At 39.0% G+C, this 22,569-nt stretch overlaps 1 protein-coding gene across 3 annotated transcripts in view; it reads left to right on the top strand.

Annotated features, from left to right (window-relative positions):
* Positions 1-22,569, top strand: part of ALDH5F1 (aldehyde dehydrogenase 5F1) — a 70,297-nt gene that overhangs the window by 41,973 nt on the left and 5,755 nt on the right. For all 3 annotated transcript variants that reach the window (XM_077388276.1, XM_077388277.1, XM_077388275.1), the window contains 6 exons: positions 164-230; positions 10,955-11,040; positions 11,398-11,430; positions 11,612-11,644; positions 14,357-14,457; positions 22,140-22,225. In XM_077388276.1, coding sequence (XP_077244391.1) covers positions 164-230; positions 10,955-11,040; positions 11,398-11,430; positions 11,612-11,644; positions 14,357-14,457; positions 22,140-22,225 — 406 coding nt within the window. The remainder of the gene's footprint in view (positions 1-163; positions 231-10,954; positions 11,041-11,397; positions 11,431-11,611; positions 11,645-14,356; positions 14,458-22,139; positions 22,226-22,569) is intronic.

Below are 22,569 nucleotides of genomic sequence, written 5' to 3'. Positions count from 1 at the left end.
ACCCCAATCTTTTCTGAGATACTTTTAATTCTTTCTGTTTCCTAATGATGGGTATTCTTATTCTGTAAGTGTTACGTAATCCTTTTCTATATAAATTCTTAGTTTCAAGCTGGTCTCACATAATGTCTATAAAGCTGAAACATTCTGTGGGTTGATTTTACAGCTTGCGGCAAAGTTCCGTAACAGCGGACAAACATGCGTCTGTGCAAATAGAATATTAGTTCAGGAAGGTATGGACAACATAGTGATTGTTCAATTACATATTGGTTCTTCACTTTTCCTTTACATAGGTTTTTGCATTGGGAGCTGATTTTGAGGTACAGTCCTCTTTATTTTAAACTTTTTTTATTCGCTTTTAGAATTCCCATGAAGGTACATTCGTGAATGAAACCAGATTAAAATAAAGAGGGGATTTATTCAAAAATCAGTTCCCTTCTGTACTTTATCTTGTGGAGGACAAATGTGTGCATGGTTTCCTTCTATTTACATTAATATCTTTGGAGATCATTTAATGTCTTCAACTAGTCTGAATGTCACAGTTAGATAAACATTTCTGCTAATTGACGAGTTCTTAACTAGAACATCCCCTATTTGCTGTTAAAATGAAAATCTGAGCATATGATGCTGGTTCTTGGAATCATGGTTTAAAATTTCGATTTCGGTACCGGTTTCGGACATTCCAAAAACCGAAATTCTGAAATTTCAGTCGAAATTTGGTAATAATTAGAAAAGAATATTTAATTCATTTCAAAATTTCGACCGAAATTCCGAAATTTCGTAACATATATATATATTTTTTTTAAAAATTACAATTTCTATAAATTTCGGACTGAAATTCCAAAATTTGGAATTTCGGGAAATTTCGGTTTCGGTCGAAATTTAAAACCATGCTTGGAATATGTGGATGCCAAAATCTGGTTATGTGACCCTGACACTGTTTCTTGAAATAAATGATGTATTAGACACATGTCCTGAAACTTTTCATATACTGACAATCATATATTAATTAACTATATTTTTAGATATTATTATTATTTTTAAATGGCAACTTAAAATATAATAAAAAGAAAGAACCGAGATGGTCCTTAAAATATACAACTGGCGAAGAAGAAATCAAACAACATCAGGGAGGAAGGAAATCAAACCATTCCAAACCCAACATACTCACACCCTCTCTAGCTAGAGAATCTGCTTCACAATTAGCAGACCTCCTTACGTGCCTAAAAACAATAGAAGAACCAAACACACTAGATCAGAGATCTCCTTAATTAAGGAAAGGAATCTCCATGGGGGGATCCCAACTCCCGAAAGCCAACAGATAACATTTGAAGAGTCGCCTTCCACAATAACCTTGTCATAAGAATCGCTAGCCAGGTGCTTAATACCACAATACGCCGCCCTCACTTCCGCCTCATTTGAGTCAAAGAAACCAATAGGCCTAGAATAAGCCCATAAAACCTCGCCCATAGAATCTCTGCACAAGCCACCAATACCATCTGGTCTGGGATTACCTAAACTCGAACCATCAAAATTCAATTTCACCAAATCTGCATGAGGGGCTTCCCACTTTCATTACAGATAATTTGCCACCCGTCCCATAGATCAAAAGCCGAAACAAATCTAAAAAGAGGTAGACTTCTAGCCCAAAGGATAGAAGCAGCTATAATCTTGACATACAACCAATAGGGAGATTTAGATACCCCATCAAACACCCTGGAATTCCTTTCTTTCCAAATAACCCACCAAGTAGCCAAAAGACAAAACCTTCCATAGCACTTTTCCTTTCTTTTTCCACGGACACAACTCCCAACATTTAATCAAATCTGAAATAGAACTGGGAACACCCAACACAAACCGAATCGCGATAGAATGAGGCCCCAAACCTCTCTCGCAACCTTACAATGAATAAACATGTGATCTATGGACTCTCTCGCAGAAAGACATAAGGGACAATGATCCACCAAGCACATTCCTCTCTTCCTTAGGAATTCAATGGTCTGGATTCGCCCACTACAAACAGACCAACCAAAGAAAGCCACCCTAGGAGGGCAATGGAATTTCCAGATCTTGAATGAAAGAGATACATCAATATTAAGCACTAAGTGAAAGTATAAAGATTTAACCGAGAAGAAACCAGATGAACACCAAACCCACACTCTTCTATCAAATCCACTCCTTTTGATATAGCACCCTTCAATTAGTTCCAACAATTGATGGATTGAGGAAAGTTCTCTGTCAAAGAAACCTCTTCTGAACTTAGGACTCCAAACCACTTGCGAGTTTACCCTTTCAAAACACTTCGATACAGATGCCTCCTTTTGGGAAGAAACCAAGAATAAAGCTGGAAAAAGCTCATTGAGAGGCACAGGCGAGCACCAAGCATCTGACCAGAAGCGAATCCGATCACCTACATATACTTTGAAGCGGACTCCTTTACTAAAATCATGCTCCACCTTCAAAATATCGCGCCAAACAGTCAACCCTTTCGGCCTATATTCATCAACCGAGCACCACTTTCCTTCCCTGAACCCATACTTACTCCCAATTACCTTCACCCACAAAGAAGATTGCTCCACCACAAACCTCCAAAGCCACTTTCCTAGAAGAGCATGATTGAAACCTTTGACTCTCCTGATACCCAAACCTACATTCTTTATCGGCAAACAAACGGAATCCCATTTAACTAATGGAATCCCTCCCTTATTGCTTGACCCGCCCCAAAGGAATCTTCTTTGAATTTGCTCTATTCTCAAAACCACACTCGCCGGGCACTTTAACATGGAAAGGAAATAAATTGGAATATTAGATAACACTGCCTTGATAAGAACCAACCTACCTCCTTTAGAGACCAAATTGCGTTTCCACGATTCCAATCTTCTCTCTATTCGGTGGACAATTGGATTCCACAATTCCTTTATCGGTCTTCCCACCCCCAACGGAAGGCCAGGATAAGATGCAGGCAGAGACTCCAAAGCACAGCCCAGAATCTTCGCAAACCCAGATGCCACATTCGAAGATAAATTAGTTGCATATTGCCTAGACTTTGAAAAATTGGATCTTTGACCAGAGACCATCTCATAACACCTTAAGACCGCCTTAAGATTCAAAATCTGAGAAACCTCAGGAGCACAAAACAGGAGAGTGTCATCTGCAAATTGTAAGAGCGAAACCTCCACTCTATCCCTCCTAATGAGAAAACCTTCAAACAAACCCAAACCACTTCCTTTTTGCATCAATCTATTGAGGGTCTCCGCAACAATCACGAAGAGAAAAGGAGATAAAGGATCCCCCTGTCTCAACCCCCCCCTAGAAGATTTGAAGAAGCCGTTAGGAGAACCATTAATAAGAACTGAAAACCATGCTGTTGAAATACAATTCTTGATCCACCCTCTCCACCGATTACCAAAACCCATCCTCCCCAGCAGGTAATCCAAACAATCCCAATCCACCCTATTATAGGCTTTTTCCATATATAATTTACACAAAACCCCGCCCTCTCCACTTCTCATATAAGAGTCAATTGCTTCGTTGGCAATAAGAGAACAATCTAGGATTTGCCTATTACAGACAAATGCACTTTGACTATCCGAGATAATTGAAGCAAGAACCAATTTGAGCCGATCCGCCAAAATTTTAGCCAACACTTTATAAAGACAGCCCACTAAGCTAATTGACCGAAACTCCGTCACCTTCGGAGCCCCCTCCACCTTAGGAATCAGAGAAATGAAAGTGGCTCCAGTACCTCGGTCAAGAATCAGCCCATCATAGAACTCCTTAAAGAATCGCAAAATATCATCCTTAACATACACCCAACAATCCTGAAAGAAAGCAAGACAAAAGCCATCTGGGCCAGAAGCCTTATCCCTTCCTAAAGAAAACAAACCTTTCTCAATTTTGCTCCTCCAAAAAGGGAACTTCCAGCTTAGCATTCTCCTCCAAGCTTAAGTTGCTAAAAGACACCTCTTCAGGGATGGGACGAAGAACTTCGTCAGAAGAATACAGGGACATGTAGAATTCAAGTATCTCCTTAGAAATATCCTCCTTTCCAGACACCCTAATCCCATCCACAACCAAAGATTCTATTCTATTCCTCCTCCTGCGCATACTAGCCATTGCATGGAAATATGCAATATTTTTATCACCCTCTACAAGCCACTTCACTCTGGATTTTTGATGCCAAGTTATTTCATCATGAAGGAGCAGCCCTTTATGCTCTTGTTTCACCCTCCCTAGCTCCTCCCAATCATCATCCGAGCTCAAGCCACACTCCCCAATAGCATTCAGCTCAAGACATTGTATTTTCCAACCATAGCTTCCTCCCAATAGACATCTCCTTTCTCTCCTTCACCCAATCTTTCAGCTTCTGCTTCACATGCCTCAACTTGTTGCCAATCACCACATCGGCCGGACCCACTGAAAGACAAGAAGCCCACCAACCTCCTAGTCTTTCCTCCATTTAAGGAAGTTCAGCCAAGCTAGTTCAAACCGGAAAGGAGGACCCCAAGATTCTATCCTGGGATCCAAAAGGATAGGGCAATGGTCAGACACCGAATGAGCTAAAGCCTTCTGAAGAACATCCGGATATAGGTCCATCCACTCACCAGAAACTAAAAAACGATCAAGTCTACTTCTACTCTGACCTCTGGACCACGTAAAAGAAGCACCTGACAAAGGTAAGTCAACCATCTCAAAATCAGAAATAAAATCAGAGAAAGCCCTCATATTTTGGCTAACTCTCTCACAACCCAATCTTTCTCCTACTTCCTTGATTTCATTGAATTCTCCCCCAATACACCAAGGATGAAGGCAGAGATCTGTAACGTTTCCCGACTCCTCCCACAAAAGGCCTTTCTCATCTCGAAGGATAGGTCGGTATATTCCAGAAAAGAGCCACATAGAATTATCTTCCACTTTTCTAAAAGATACATATAAAGAAAATTTTCCCCGCCATTTGTCCTGATTTCTCCACTTTACGTTAGCCCAAGCTATCAAAATACCTCCAGAGGCCCCCATTGGAGGCTAAAAAAACTAAATCCCAATCAGCTTTTACTCCCATGCTTCTCACATCAAATCTATTGATAGATTCCATCTTTGTTTCTTGAATACATAAGAGATCTGGATTTGCAGACTTGACCATCTCCTTCACTTGAATTCTCTTTTCCTGAGACCCCAAGCCATTTATATTCCAAGATATTATCTTCATTAAACCACCTTGTTGATGATGCTCTTCCCCTCCCTGCTACTAGAAATCCGCCCTTTCACCTTCGCACAAGAGAGCCCACAAGACCTAGAATCATAATTGATATTCGATTTTAACCTGAGCAATTCCCTCTCTTTTCTCCTCGAGTAGACCTCTGAGATATTAGAAGTAAAAACAACACTTTCAGAGTTTCTAAATTCAGCAGACTTAATCTCTGATCTGAACTCTTCCTCGGGTCCCGTATAAATCAGGCCAAATTCCTTACTGACTCTCAAAGTGTGATCGACCATAAACTCAGAAACCTCCTCTCGTGACCCCTCCCATTGCTTCTTGCAATGATTCCCCTCCGGAGAGATCTTGACATCAACACTCCCACCATCTAAGCCCTCTAGGTGTTCTGAGCACCATGATACTCTTTCAACGCAGAAAATTGCCTTGAAGAAAACCCCTGGTATCTTCCCTTGAAAGACTGGAAAGCTTCCACTGATCCTGATACCGAATCCGCAACTGAAAGAGACGATCTCATCTTCCTACACGTACTTAGTTGCAAGACTGGAAAGGAACTCCTCATTGAAATCTCAACTAGATTGCCAAAGGCAGGCTCCCTCTGAGACCCAAAAATAGGCCTCACCAAACCAAAAGAACCACACAGATCAATCAGCACCTTCTTAGCATTATCAAACACAATAACACAAGAACCGAGCCAACTAATCTTAGAAACATTCCAATCTTCAGAACCAATCGCAACCAAAGCTTCGCGAGAAGGCCACGTTCCCAAAGACCCACAAACCATCATGGATTCATCCTCCCCGCAATCCTCGCACTCCCAGACTTCATTAAAATCCAATTGGGATACAATACCACTCGACAAAAATCTTTCATGAAGACCCTTTCTCCTACCAACTTCAAGCCGTGAACCTTGGTCCGAGCTCCCCACCGATAAAGAAGAAGAGAGGTATTGAAGAACTTCAGATCCAAAAGCTGGAACCAGAGACTCTTTACCAGGAGAATAACATAAAGACTCCCTGAGAAGACCAACTTGCTGTAGCTGAAAAGGGCTCAAGACAAAACCTAATCTATTGACATATAGGAACTCAAGCCCGTCACTATCCTACGGTCCAACCCAAGCCCTAGGCCCAGAAGACGGCTCGATAGATAAATTGACCCAGGCCCACCCGCTCCCATCAAGCTCACGAAGAGGAGAAACAAACAGGCCCACCTCCACAAAGTCCTCTCTTAACAAATTAGGAGACTCCAGCTGTCTACTGGTCCTCAGTGAAATCGTTGTACAGCTGTCGAAGAAACTATTAATATAATTTGATGGGCCCACCACCACAGCTTCTGAACTGGCCAAGCCACACATGCTTCTGAACTGGCTTGGCCAGCTTCTGAACTGGCCAAGCCACACACGCTTCGCCATCTGTAATCTACAGGAGACCCAGAGTTTTGAAATTCAAAAATATCGCCACCTAGAGCCGGACTAACATGCGTCCCATGCAGCGCAGGATAAGATTGAAGACTATCATGCGCTTGCATCGTCGGCTCAAACATCCTCAACCCAGAGATACCCTGCTCCTCTACCAACGATCCCCTCTGATAAGACACAATCATACCAGCTTCCTCCCCTTCAAACGACAAGAAAACCCCCTCTTCTTCTACCCTGGCCCCGCTAAGATCCTCGGGATCCTCAGAAACACCGTCAATACTCTCTTCAACAATACTAAGCTCGAAGACCCACCTTATAGCTCCATCCAGAGAGACTTGAATCGATAACTCATTGCCTACTACTCCATCTGAAATTAACAAAATACGAGCATAGTCATAACCTTTTCCAGCAAAACAGGAAGGATCACACTCGACGACCCTTCTGATTTTTTCACCAATTCTCTTAAAATTATCCTCGCACCATGCTTCACGTGGAACTCCTGAGATACTCCACCAGATAGGGCATCCCTCCTTTTGGAATTTTACCCCCCACAAAAGAATCTCAACAAACGGAGAATTGACGGCATTCTTCCAGTCCGTCATAAGCTGAGATCTGACAATCCCCATAGGAGGGGCAATCAAAACCTCAAGCTCATAAATCTTATACACCACCACTTCAGCAAAGACTTTGCTTTTACAAGAAAGCCACTTCTCTAGAGCCCCCAAATCACCAGACCACCCCTCTCTAAACTTCCCCCAAATACCCATATCTGCATTGCTAATAGATTTGATGGGAACCACCTCAATGTTAAAAGCCACCCCTTCCGAAGTTAGAGGGTAAACCTTCTCCTTCCTGGACTCCATAGGCTTCTTCCCCAAAATATCAGAAATTCCTACACCCACCGATTTCCCAGCAGATTGAGAAGGGAAGTTAAAATCCAAGCTGGACCAAAACTTATGACATTCCCAGCATCTCAACCTTTTACGAAAGTTCCGATACCCACACCAACAACATCTCCAATCCCCCAAAAACCCAAGACTACTTCTCCGGGAAACATTATCTAATCTTCGACCAGCCCTACTTTTTACAAAGGACCAAACCCCCTCAAATACGGGTGCCCTCCCATTTAGATCTTCCACTCCGGCGCCACCAGAAGGACCCCACTGAACTAGATTTGCTCCCGTCGCTACAGATTTTTCCGCCCCAGAAATACTCAAACTTCCCAAAGGAACCAAATTAGCCCCACTCACCCACCTGGAACAGGGGCATTCTTTCCAAACGCCACTAGAAGAACCCTCCAGAGCTACCATCATAACCTCCTCACACTTCCCCAACCAACACCTCAAAGAAAGATGTGCAGAGCAAATCTATGGGGAAACTACTCAGACTCCGACTCCGACTGAGATGAAGAGTCAGAAACAGAAACGGAATCAACAGAGGGGAACGCTGAACCTTATGTTTACGAAGCAGAGGATTCAGAATCAGAGAGATCAGAAATAGATACTGAAGAGGAAGCAGAAGAAGAAGGAGAAGGGGAAAGGGGAAATGAAGCTGGGGAATGGACTCCAAACACAGAAAGAGGAACAAACATAAACCCAGCCGGAACTTGCCGACGAAGGCCACACTCACCTGAAGCTACCAACTCTGAAGCTTTACAAGCGGCCTTCCAACCCCCAACATCTCGCCAAAGAACGAATCCAACCCCCCGAAGCAGAAGTCCAAGTCCTATGTTCTATCTTGAGACATCGTCGGATTCAGCGACGGAATAGGACTCCTTCACCGCCGGAACTCACCGTCGGAACACGAGGAACTCACCCTTCTAACCCCTTTTTTAGATATTATAGTATAATCGTGCACACATTTTGGGTGTTCTTGTAATTTTAATGACAACATGTGGGTTTCATAAGGTGTCGTTTCTAATACATTGTTCTATGGCTGAAGCCACCACAGATCCATGTTGCAATTGGTTAATCAGTCATAAGGCAGAACAAGTTTCTGGTAACGATGATCAGAACAGTTCATGTATTGATTCTTTCTTAGGGATTCTTTAATTGCTTACCAATGTTCTTCTTTTCCACTTATAAGTTATAACAAGTAATATATTGAATATTTTAATAGGTTAAGTATATATAATATTTTATTTCCATTTAAGAAACTTAATATTAGGATGGGTAAATCTCAAAATATATGGTAATTGTAAAGTTGCGCTAATAGTATTCACTATTCAGAGATAAAGATAAAAGAGATAAAAGATAAGTATTCAGTATTAAAATCCGAGACGTGTCCGACACTGATTCTTTGCCCATTTAGAAGAATACATGTAACAATGCTCTTTTCTTATTCTCCTCTTTTTAGTTGCAACCTCTCCCTCAAATACTTTCTATTCTAAGTGGTTTCATTTAAAAAACTTTCTATTCTAAGTGGTTTCATTTAAAAAACTTTCTATTCTTAACTGGTTTCATCAATTATAATAGTTGTGATGGGATAATTTTTATTTATTTATTATTTAGGCAAAAGATAAACCGCCTAAAACTCAATGGGAGAATATATCATATGGCCATGGTTTTAGACTCAAATGTTTTGGTTTCCATCCCCATTGAAAAGCATACTGAACCGAAACCATTGAAATGCATACTGAAACCAAAACCATAACTGTATTAGTGGGTTACTATATCAATATTTGTTACAAAATTATATTTGTATGAATTGCATGTGAAATGTGGTGTATGTATTGTGCATAAATATTTATATAAATTATATGTGAAGTGTATGTGCTGAATTATTAGATTTGCTTGACAGCATATGTCACTAGGTGTTCAATGTTGTTAAACCATTATGGATTTCTTTCTTGCATATGTGGTGGTTTCTAAGTGTGCATTTGTGCTTATTCAAGCCTTTCATGATGTTTCATCTTAAAATTCTATCATTTGCATAGGTTTGCACACGTTTTCGTGATTTTACAGGATTTCCACTGAAATTTCCATTCAAAACTGAAATGTTTTCATTTCAGTAGCGACCGAAACAGAAACTTAAATATAAATCCTTGCACATGGCATTTTTGTCAATACTCATGGATGAGTATGTTATGTGGGCATTTCGGTGGCTACCTTCTGTGCAGACCGCTACTGCTTCTTCTTGTCACTTCTTTCTTGTTTTACTTTTGGTTTATGGCAAGATGTCCTCAAATGCTTCTTTCTTTGGTCCCATTCAAAAAAAAACAAATGCTTCTTGCTTAGGTTAAGCATGGTGACAGAATAACCCCTAGATGCCTGAAGGTTGGAAGAGTAGTAAAGAAGATGCCTTTGAAATATGGTTCATCAATTATTCATTTGAGGTCCACCATGGACTATTGGTGGTCCAAAGTGTGGAGCAAAGATAGGTTAGGTTTTCAGAGTCCCTATAAGACTCCCAAGTCACGTGAAAAAGTGAGAAGAGTTGGAAACTCTTTTCTACTTGTTCCATTTTAGAAATGAAACTAAACTTTAAGGGGATGTTTGGATATGCGGATTTATGATCCAGGGTTTAGTTTGAAAGCTGTGTAATATTCTGGATTTTACAATGGAAGTAGGTTGCAGATGTGGGGGAGGTAGGTTGCAGATGAAGGGTTTAAGTAAGAAATCCAGGTTTTAGAAATCTCTCTGCCATCTCCTAATATCTGGAAACAGGGGATGATCTCCTACTCTCTTGCTCGACGGAAAGAAGGGCGAGAAATCAGAAACGATGGACAGTCTTCTTCTTCTCTCGTCTCCCATCCAAGATTTTGTGGAAATCCAAGATTCTAAAATCCGCGTATTCAAACACCCCCTAAGTATTCATCTTAGGTTCCATTGAAACATGGTTGTACCAGTAGACATGATTAGATGCCTATCTAAAAAAGGACTTCTGTGCTCAGTCTCATGTGCTTACATAATGTTGTTTGTTTCCTGTTTAATTGCGTTTGGAGAGGCCAAGTGCACTTGCAGATGTAAATCTTAATGAGGGATCTTTTGGAAGCATTTATGGGCATCCTTTTGAGCTTCTTACCAAATTCCATATTTGTTGCTTCTCACTGCATCTGAATTCTCAAATGATAGATATGAACTGTCAAAGTAGCCTAAGTTCTGTTTTATTAACTTTTTTAAACTTTAACCTGTAAGGTCATAGTAAATGTAACATACTAATTTACTTTTTACACTGATTGGAAGTGGATGATTTGTATAATGTCCGTATGTCTGTTATCAAAGTGAAAGTTTCTATAGATTAATTGATTACTATAAGTTTTTGTTATCTTGAAAGTAATAGTTATATCTTCTCTGTTTTAGTATGATATACGGAGCCTTTATACACAGGGATTTATGAGAAATTTGCAAATGCTTTCTCTAGTGCTGTCCAAAGTTTGCAAGTTGGCAATGGCCTAGCGGAAGGTGTAGCCCAGGTTTTTTTTCCACCCTATCCCAACTTCTTTAATATAAAACATCTGAAACGATTTATTTTGTGCGGTTTTGGTGACTCTTTCTGGTTCGTTTGTGGTAAACATTTTATTTGATTACTGGCATTTAATTCAAATACAATAGAATTTTCCATTTGATGATGTCATTTTGAATTAATTTCTTTCTTCGGTATATGGCATGACTTCCAGATGTAGTTTTTTTTACTAATTTGTGCATTTAAGCTGTATTTTATCTGCTTCAATTCTGGAGTGCTTTTTCTTATCGTGTTTTCATTATTTTGGTGAGAACTAGTTCCTTGATTTTGATGGTTTTATATTTGCTTGAATCATTTGTTATTACAGGGTCCACTGATCAACGTAGCTGCTCTACAAAAGGTTGTAATTATTTTTTAACTCGAGAATATATTTTAAAAGTGTGTTATTTTCCTAAATACAGACTCACAATTTACTTCTAAATAGTATTTTCTTTAATCAGCTCTGTATTCAATGACAAAGTTTTGAGGTTCTTTGAGTTCTTTACATGGATTTCACTTTTGTTTGGAATTTTGTTTCACAGGTTGAATCATTTATTCAAGATGCCACCTCAAAGGTATATTTTATCAACCATAATAAAATTATCGCTGTTGATCGAACTGTTATCAGCATAATGTGTCTCCTTTTTTATAATTGATATATTGGTTCCCTAAACAATATGTTATTTGTATTAGAATGCGTATTGAGTATGGATAACAGTTTTGGCTACCTCAACCACCTTAAACAACAAGTATGATGTTCTTTTTGGCACAATTGGGAATACAATTTTTGATCTTTTGGGACTAACATATAGAATATGAAACCCTATATACATTTTTTTATTAGAAGTTGTATTTTGGAATATCATATATAGTACATGTTAGAAGGACTGTCAATACCTCTGGTGCATTATTACTAAGTGTTTTTAAGTCACTGTAGTTTAGGAATATTAGATTCGAGATTATATCCAGCGTTATTTAGCTCATTTACCCCAAAACTATCAAACAGTATTCCAGTGGCTATGGATTCCATCCCTGCAACATCATTTGGCATTCTTACCTAGTCTATCTTGCTGTCAAAGCTCTGTAAGCAGGGTTTTCCTAAATTGAAAGCCTTTTTTTAACCGGTCCCGAATTGAATGCCCTCCATCATTCAGAAAGAATTTTTTTGAGAAAGAACTCGTTTATTTTAGGTCTACATACGAGGGAGATTTTTTTCTTTTCATATTCATTTTTTTGAACCTTTCTACTGCTAATTATTAGTGGGCCATACAACTTGCATCATGTGTTACTGGTAACATCACCATATATATTCAATTTTGAGGGGTTTTGAGCTCTAAATCTTGTCAAAATTGTCAGTAGTTTTGTTGGATTTTTTGCGCTGTTTGATGCAAGTTTTATCGCTCATGAGCTAGCAAATCTAAATAAACCAGTTTCTAGTCCAGAGCACAAATCTTTAGTCATTTGGAGTTTAAATTCGGGGTTCTAAGGGTGATTCTGCTTATTTCGTTGGAGATTGGAGGCATCTGCTAATAAAAACCTAAAATTTCATAACCTTATAAATCTGTTTTTTTTTTTCCATTTGTTCATTTGTGACTACTGCCCAATCATTGCATAGTGTATTTATTGATGTTGCTGGTTAAATTTCTGTATTATCCTTCTTGTTTCGTTGGTTGGAATTCTTCGGGTTGTTCCATGACGTCAGACAATTCCTCGGTAGTTGTAGTGAAACTTGAATGGTAAGAACCATGCCTTGTAGGTTTATCAAATGAACCTTCAGCATGGGGAACGACTTGTGCTGTTTTGTAGGCATATCTATTATAAAAATGGAACTTTTAGTAAAGAATGCCAGGCACTGATTCCATTGCTAATATAAATATCAGCTTGATCAAGAACGTTTGAAATTTGACTCAGGGATTTGTCCATTCAAAATAATTACTCTGCATTTAAGGTTCATTCTGGGCAAAATGGCAATAAAATAACAAAAGGTTCTGGATGAGTTGATAAATACTTATCAAAACAAGAATGGATTGGGCTTGTTAAAGGATGAAGACCTTAATTTTAGCAGGCTAAAGGCTATTTTACCAAGTTTTTGCTCCCCCTTGGGGGTCTTTGATCGGTTTGGGAATCAAGGAGAAATGCCATATTCTATCTGTAGCTGAATTATGAGATCTGGCTTGTTAACGGATGAAGACCTAAATTTTAGCAGACTAAAGGCTATTTTACCAAGTTTTTGCTCCCCCTTGGGGGGTCTTTGATCGGTTTGGGAATCAAGGAGAAATGTCATATTCTATCAGTAGCTCAATTACGAGGTGCTCTTTGATCGGTTTGGGAATCAAGGAGAAATGTCATATTCTATCAGTAGCTCAATTACGAGGTGCCTCTTATATTCATGGAGAACCAAATTAACTGGCCACCTAACTATTAAATTATAGGGACCTCTCTCTGTCTTGGCAAAGTTCTATAATATCGGCAGCTTTGATACTATCAGTTGTCCATGGCTAGTATTTTTAAATTGATTATACACTAGAATCACATGGCATTTTATTATTAGCAGTGTTGATTTGCTAGTGATAAAAGTATTATTAAGAATACTCTTCTTTCAAATATTGCTAAGAAATTGACTTAGCGGTTTCAGTTCAGATCAGATCGATGAAAGATCAGTTCTGGAAATCGTGAGAACTAGCCTAAGAAAACAAAATACAAAACTGGTAGAGCAGTATAATGATTCTGAAAAAACAATCAATTTAGAAAGTTCTGCTCTGAATCATTACGACTCATCTTGAGATTCAAATTTGAAGCCAAAATCACATTAGATCCTGCTGTTTTGACTGTGAAAACAAAAATAAATTTGTATATAGTAATACTAATGACTCAGCAATGAAAGGTCCTATTAAAAAATCTTGATAGTCATTGATCTAACATCCTTTGAGAGTTAACTTCCATTACAAATTCTTGATAGTCATTGGTCTAACATCCTTTGAGAGTTAAATTAAACACGAAAAGGAGTTCTGCTTACAATGAGTTGTGGATTGGAATATAATGAGGAGTTGTGGATTGGAATATAATGAGCCTATTCAAGAAGAAAATAGTAGTTTGATTTCTTCATATAATTTTCAGAGCGCATGTAAGTAATTTCTAAGGTGAGTTGCTTGATTTGAGATATATAGCTTTCGTTTGCATAATTACATAGCTACTATGATATTTTATCTTTTTGCATTTTACATCACATAACTTACTGTGATATTTTATATTTTTCCTTTTATGTTGCAATTCCCTTTTTTCCGAAGGGAGCAAAAATCATGCTTGGAGGTAAAAGGCATAGCCTTGGGAGGACATTTTATGAGCCAACAGTACTCACCGACGTTGATAGTGACATGCGTATATCAAGGTAAATTATTAAGGCAGAATTTTATGTCAAATGATTGCTTGCAGGCTTAGATATTAACCAGTGTAACAATTGGTGTAACATTATCTTTTTTTCCTTTTCTTGTAAACAGCATAAAGCCTTCATTATCATCATAATGGTCGTCGAGAACTGTAGTTGTATCCTCACGTAATTTGAGCAAGGATAATCATCTAGTATCCACCTTTGCTAATATATATATATATATATATATATATATATATATATATATATATATATATATATATATAGAGAGAGAGAGAGAGAGAGAGAATTCATCAAAATTAGAACGAAGATCCCTCCATACTCAATTGAAGAACCCATCTTGATCTTGCGTGTCTTTCATAGACATCAATTAAACAACTCCGTGCCCAACAGATTTTTTACTTCCAGGCTCAATTGTATACTTTCTAACCATTCGTGTCAACTTGAAATTTAATGTGATATAGTGTTGCTCAGTCATGGAATGTAACATTGTGCTCTAAGCAATGACAAGTGTGCAGTGATTATTAATAATGCTATGACAAGTGTGGAATTCAGAGATTGAATTCCAGGTTCCATGGCGTTCAAGAACCATGACATCAGAAGGAGATTGCCAACCGTTCACTCTGGAAAACAATGGATAACCCGGATCAGGTTTCTCAATATTTCCATTTGAATACCTAAGTTCCCATTTAGTTTCACAGATATAATCTGATGGCCAGAATTTTTCGGACTGCATTGAATTTCTATGCATCTGATTATGGACAATGGAGTCAGAAAAACTTCCTTCTGAGTCTCAAACATTGTTCAAATAATCAATAAAAGAAAGTTCTAACCATACCAAACAGTCTAACAGGACAAACAACAACCCTTCAAGCCATAAGAAGAGAGACTGCATAACACCCTTAAGGAAGAAAAAGTCTATGTGAAACTTCTCAAGATCTGTCCATACAACCTCATAAACCCATGTAAAGGCAAATAAACATGTTACTCAGCCTTCAAACACCATCTTCCCCCTAATAATAATGTCAATCATTGATATACACTCACAAATAGGTCATACATGTTAGATAATTATGATAAATCACCAAAAATGCAAATGTACATCGAAAATGACTGAGAATTACATCATAGCAGCCTCAGTCCTAATTGGATTGGAACCAAACCACATCCATATTTAATATCCATAAAGAGCAACTACTCTTGTATGAGGAAGAAAAAAATATGATCTATCCCCAAGTATCCAAGCAAGTATGTCTAAATATGAACAGGATGATATACACCGGATTGTATCAATTTTAGGTTTAAGCTAGAATAGTCGTACAGCTGCTAATATCAGCCACACGGATGATGACATCGCCAAGCAACACTTTTGAGCTGTGCTTCTTTCCTTCAAACCTTTCTCTCGAGCTTTGTTGTTTATGATTTGAACATTTATATTGATACCCCTGATGAGTCAAGTTACCAAGGAAACAACGATAAATGTAAAAGGATATTAAAAGGAAGTACAAAAAAAAAAAAAAAAAACAATGACAAAAGTATCTTTAATCTTTACAGCTATGCTGAACAGCTGCGTTAAAATTCGTATAGTTGAAGTGTGTTCTCTAACAATCGCTTCTATGTACTACCATGATCTTGATGGAGTAATAAATGCCACGCTTTCCTCTCTTAGCTTGAAGCTTATTTCATAATCACAATGAGGGTTCAATTAATTATTCAGAGGTTGTCTGAGATGCACGTCGCAACATGGCAACACCTATCAATGCTTTCTCTTATAGCCCGGTACTTCTTGAGATTTCCATATTTCTTCCCAATGGATTCTTTTGCCCTATTGGGACCTCAAGCTAGAAACACATTGCATGTCTGTCATCAAAACCAACGAGATGTAATAACTTCAAAGAGTTATAGATACCTAATGCCAAAAGGTAGGTCATTTCAAAACCAACAAGATGTAAGAACTTCAACGAGTTATAGATACCTAATGCCAAAAGGTAAGTCATTGCAAATAATGCCCTAGATTTTCTTCCCTTCTCCCTTGTTTTGCAAAAATAAAATAAAATTGCAGGCCCATTCGTCGGAAGTTTTAAACTCCCTCACTCGACTGACGTATGGTCAAACAAGAAGTCAAAAACTAGTTAATATGGGTGTCAGCAATTATATTTCTTTTGTCCATTTCTCATGAAATTTAATATCCAATATTTTTTTTTGAAAGATGTCAGAATTATATTATAAATCATACGAAGCTTACATAAGGTAGGGACTAGGAGTTCCCCTTGGTTACAACATATGAGGGCCCAGAATTGTACTTCCAGGCCACAATAGATAAAGAAAACAAAAAATATTCCTTGTATCAAATCCCTATACCCCACATTTTGAGCCTGCCAGGTAGACCGACCAAACATCCCTTTTCCAAAAAACATTGTAAACCTTTCAGAAACCCCTGATTAAAACTTATCAAAAAAACTTTGCGATCTTCCAATGAAGATCTTGAAAGTGGATTCCTCATCAAGACGAACATTTTCCCAAATCCGTCAGAAGACTCTCAATCCCGAATGCAAAAACCTCCTCATCCGACACAATAGGCAATTGATCCTCGACAATCAGTTCCCTTTCTACCGAAGCCTTTGTCCGTCAACCATATCCTCCAACTTCTGAATCCCTACCACCTTATCCGCTTCCTATCGTAGACGCCTCAACTTCTTCTTGTCCTCCAGGGACTGGTTGAAAAAACTATGCTTGTGCATTGGCGTGTGGGTATCTTTGACGTTGTAGGTTCCTTTTATGCTGAAGAAAGCTTCACGCCTCCGATTTGCTTCTTCCTTGAAAAGTTCCCATTGCCTCTTAAGAAAATCCTTAATGACTTCCCTATGAGTTGGTGAAAACTTGGATGCCTTCTCTTCATTATAAACCAAGGACTTCAAATTACAGAGAGCCTCCTCCATATGCGCGAGGTCCAAGGGTCGTTTTCTTTCTTGCCCGGAAGCCGGAGCAAGAGAGGAGGACGAAGGGGTTGAGAAGATATCACTTTGGTTCTCCATTTTTATCTTTTTCAATAAGAAGGCAGAGAGTCAAGAGTATGACAAGTCCCCTGAATAGCCCCACAATCGCCTTCTAGTCTTTCTATATCTAATTTTGGCCAATGGCCAAAGACCCGCCCCCTACACCCACCATAGCGTGTTGGAAAATCCCTTCTTTCAAATCAGAGCATTTATGAAGCCGAAATACTCATTCATTTTGGCCTAAACTCGAAACGACCCCTTCGACTCCCAGTAAACCGAAATAGTAAAATATTAGATAATGAACACAAAGAGTAAAAACTTTTGGGGAACCGGATCCCATTTCTGAGAAGCCTTTAATCATCCACTCCGAGTAATGATTATCAACACGTGTTGAAGAGAATGCCATCTCTGCCCCATCCAAATAGAACCTTATTTTACGTATGATTTTCCATTCAATATCATATGAACCGAACCTTAGCACCAACCACGCCTTTCATCTATTGCCTCTCAGTAGTCACTCAGGTTTTAGGTTTCAAATCTTTATCAATAAAATCCCTCGCTCCCCCTACCCTAGCTTCAACTTTGACTGAAGCTCGAGGGACCATTAAAGATTTTCTAGGGATTAATGACCCCTGAGCAGCGCATGCCCTGGGCAGAGGGAGGGGAAGATTATGGCTATTTGGGATTCGGTTGTGTTTTTTATCCTTCGGCTTTTCCGAAAGTGGTTTTATGAAATTTTCCATCTTCCTTTTCAGTAATTTTCCTCGTGGGTACCTCCGTAGAAGGATACCGGTAGGATCCAAAGCAAATTCTCGCTTCATAGACAAGCCGAAGTTGAGCTTTCGAGTCTTAAATATTGATCCAGCTGTGCCCATTCCAGATGCCCCAACTTTAAGGATACCCAAAAACTTCCTTGAATCCGAAAACCTACTTATTGAGTTAGAAACTTTTTTGGGGCAGGGACCCACCAGCTCCTTGGAACCAGACCCGTAAGGTAAAAGGCAGGTTTGCCCAAGACGATTGCTCACAGATCCCAAAGCGTAATCACCAGCCACTAGGGGAGGCAAAGATAGAGCATTCTTGGGAGTGACACCCTGAACATTATCTTTTATTACTTTCAAGTGTTGAAATTTGAATTTTGAATTCAAAATAATGGGCCCCAGAGTATCATCCACTCTCTCGCCCAGGACCCCCCAAGATGACAACGGATGACCCCCAACAGTGGTCGTCAACGACCTTTCCAAATCCGGAAAGTCCTGAACCAGCTCCAGCGAGGGCACCAGCCCCCTCGATCTTAGGCTAGAGTTATGGGGAGACTCACAATTAGGCGAAACAAAGCGAGGTCCAACTCTTTCTTAGAGTTCGATTCCAATTGAATAATAATAGTATGAAATCTGGAGACTAGCAAAGGAAGGAGCCAGTTTCCATCGGGGAGCGAGAATTTTGGCCTATACAAAAGTCATACATTGCTTGTGATTCCCTTCCATCTTCACCTCCAATACCGGACCAAAGGAAGGCTTCAACCGTTGAAATAGCCCAGGCATGAAGTGGGATCTCGTACAAATTAACCCATAGAGCTTCCGCCCCCTGAGAATAGTTCCGATTCCAGGCAGAGAGAGAGGCTAATTTGCCACCGCCCCCCCCCCCCCCCCCCCGGCCTCTTCGCCCTTGGCCAGGATCTTGGTAGCGGAGTCCTCCGACTCAAACATAAAAAGAACTTCATGTTTTGCTAGGGGATAGGGCAAGTAAGGGTGGGAATATCCCAAAAACTTCTAGCCCAAAGCCAAAAATCATCTAAGGTCCCTTCCATGTCTTTCTTTCTTCCTATCAGAAATGCTTTTAGGGTATCCATTCGCACTACCACCTCCTTACCCGAAATAGTCAGTGTCGGAATCCCTCCCTCAATAGATGAATGGACCTCCCCGGAATCAGGCCACCGATCGCCCTCATTCCTGACATTCATCGCTGAGACTTCTGAATTAATAGGATTCACAACAGTTGTGGATTTCCTGCCCTGGTGACACCATCGGCATCTACTTCGCCGTTTAAAATTGAGATAATTACAAATTGAGCAATGCCAATCCCCATACCACCAACCCGTTACTTCCTTGCTTCACCCATTAGGATCACCCCCCACCGAAGTTGTTTTCCCGTTGGGCGGGATGATTTCCTTTTCTTTGATTGACATCGTCGGCATCTGCTCCGCCATTTGAAGTTGCAATAGGGGTTGGTCCTCCCCTCTTGATTCTATTATCTTCTAAACGACTCCCCCAAGTTGAAATAGTCACCTTCACATCCGAATAATAATATATAATATAATAATATAATAATATCCAATACTTAGACATGCAAAGATATGTACTTCCATGACTTATGCCTTTGTCACCACATATGCTCAGTCTGAACTGAACCTCCCAATCTCCTAAAAAATTAAGTCAAACCAGTGATATGTACGAAGATACAATGCAACCCTTTTCTTTCCATCTGTAACTTTCCAGCCTCAATTTAATTTGATGGATGATGGGTGATAACTTGTGATGCAATGCAACCCTTTTCTTTCCATCTGTAACTTTCCAACCTCCATATAATTTGATGGATGATGGGTGATAACTTGTGAAACAACTTCTGCTTCCAGTTCTTTAACAACTTTGTCGAAGAATCTTAGTAAGATGTTAGCTTCTTTTGACACTTACGAAGCATAATTTTTTTTCAAAAAATGCATGTTCTATCCAATTTAGAAGATAAATAGTTAATATTCAAGTATCCCATCGATCCACCAATTTAAAGTTATACCACATCCTTGTCTTTGCTGAAGTTCTCTTAAAACCAGCCATCATGGTTGTGGTATTGTCAACATCTCCTTGAAGAGACTCGTGCAGAGAGGCCAACAAACACAAGTTCAAATAGCATTATAAATTGGATCCTTTTACAGATTAGATGATACACCATTTGACTACGAAAACAGAAGAAGTTGCTTGTACATCGAATATCTTGTCTTCTTGCTTATGGTAGTATGTAAGAGATTCTTTGCATTGGCCCCAACCGTCAGGTGTAACTGTAAATTTCTCTTTTGTTCTCACCTACAAGTGCATTGTAGGAACCTTGATCTCCGTAGTCCCTATGTCCATGTCCTCAATTTATTTTCTCCTCCTTCAAATGATTAGCACTTCTTTGATCTTTCCTTCTCTCACTCTCAAGTAGCATCGAAGTAGGATGTGAGCATCTTTCTTTTTCAAGCAGTTGACATTTTATTTTTCGTTATGGCTCATTTAAGTTATCATTTTAGAGTATACGTTCCAAATATTTTTTGCAATTGTGAGTTGATTCTTTAATCTACAAACACCTCCATGTTTCTTTTCCAAAACAAATTGCATGCTATATATATATCCAAGCTTTCTTTATACTTGCTTCCCATGCTTTCAAATTTGATCAGATCATTTTAAAGATTATTCTCTATTGGACATTTATTTTGCAAAAACTATGTACTCAATCGTGGAGGTGAAATGTTGGAAACCACCGATCTACGGTTCTATGGAAACACAAACATAAAAATTAGACCGTAAATAGAATTCAAGAACACGGGATTTATGTGGTTAGTTATATTGACCTCATCCACAGGCAAACCCATTCCAAGAGATTCCGCAGAATTCCAACCTTACCCAAACATGGGAACTATATGGTTTTAACAAGACAAAAATACCTAGCCCCCCCCCCCCAACTAAAAAAAAAAAAAACCACCACACACGCACGCGCCCCACCACCACCCACCCACCCACCATACGTTACTCCAAGGCCATAGGATTATACGTGGGATATAATTTGAGATATAACCTGACATAAAACTTATAAGGTAATCTTGTCAATGATGACAGTGATGCTCTATTGGCTTCAATTGATTGTCTTTGTATGCTTCAATCTCTGAATCGATTGTAGTACACATAAGTCAAATGGCATTCCAAGCTTTAGGCATGAATTCCTTTAAAAATGCTACTCATAGGCAGAAGTCTGGAGAAAGAATCTAAAAGTGAAAATATGTGGGACAGGAGTTTTTTTCGTGTTAAAACTAGCTACATCTACTCTATCCGCCTCATCAGTAGAAAACTCCTCATGCTTACAGAAGCTGAATCAACAATTATGATCATAAAAAATAAATCTCTAGGTTTTCCGTTTTCACAGTGTTTATAAGTGAAAAGAGTGAATTGCGAAGAAAACCTCTTTAAAATTCTGTTCGACAGAAAAAAAGTTTTATAAGTGCGGAAGGAGGGATTGCTATATTTTATTAGACACTCAAACTAACAGCTGGATTTTGTGCAATGCTTGCACGTTTTGACGTAGTGTCAGGTATATGCACGGGAGGCTTTGGCCCTAGGATCTGTATAACTATAAGATGCCTGAGGGAGGATATCATCAGCATTCGATATCCACGCTTTAATCAAAGATAGCTCCCTTGGAAATAATGGATCCCAGTTAAAAGCTGTCCCCTAGAATCGAATGCAAATTACACGTGATAAATATTGTCCTGTATTAATATTGGAGCCATTTCCATAGCATATAACTTTTGATCAATTTCACAATTTCGTTGAAGGAATCAATATTGTAGCAAATCAATTGTGATTATGTATTTTTGTTAGCATATTTTACTGGTATACAGATCTGCATTTATATTTCTTTTTTTCTCTTTAACAGGGAAGAAGTATTTGGACCTGTCGCACCCCTTCTTCGTTTTAAAACTGAGGAGGAAGCTATTCGCAATGCTAAAGACACTAATGCAGGTTCGTTTCTAGATTTTGGTGTAGAAACATCTTTTGGTTTGTACATTGATGAGAAACACCAATATCAATACTGTGCCTATCCAGCAACTTGGACGTTGTTCTGTTACTTTGTATTTCTTGAAATCGCTGAGCATACTTTTCACCAAGGATTGAAAATTCGGTTTCGGCCATTTCGGTTTCAGCTGAAATTAGGTAAAAAAAACAAATTTCGGGTTTTTCATAAAAATTTCGGCAAAAAGTGTGGAAGTTTTGGAAAAAAAATTAAAAATTTAAATTTGGCCGGAATTTCGGCCGAAATCTGTGCCGGCACCTAATCTGTTTACTTTCGGTGTCGGCCCGGACTG

This window comes from Tasmannia lanceolata, unplaced genomic scaffold, assembly GCF_043159265.1.
Source record: "Tasmannia lanceolata isolate RefF3 unplaced genomic scaffold, GAP_Taslan_0.1 ptg000008l, whole genome shotgun sequence".
NCBI lineage: Eukaryota > Viridiplantae > Streptophyta > Magnoliopsida > Canellales > Winteraceae > Tasmannia > Tasmannia lanceolata.
Note: the sequence above shows the minus strand (reverse complement) of the source record. Positions and strands in the feature narration are given on the sequence as shown.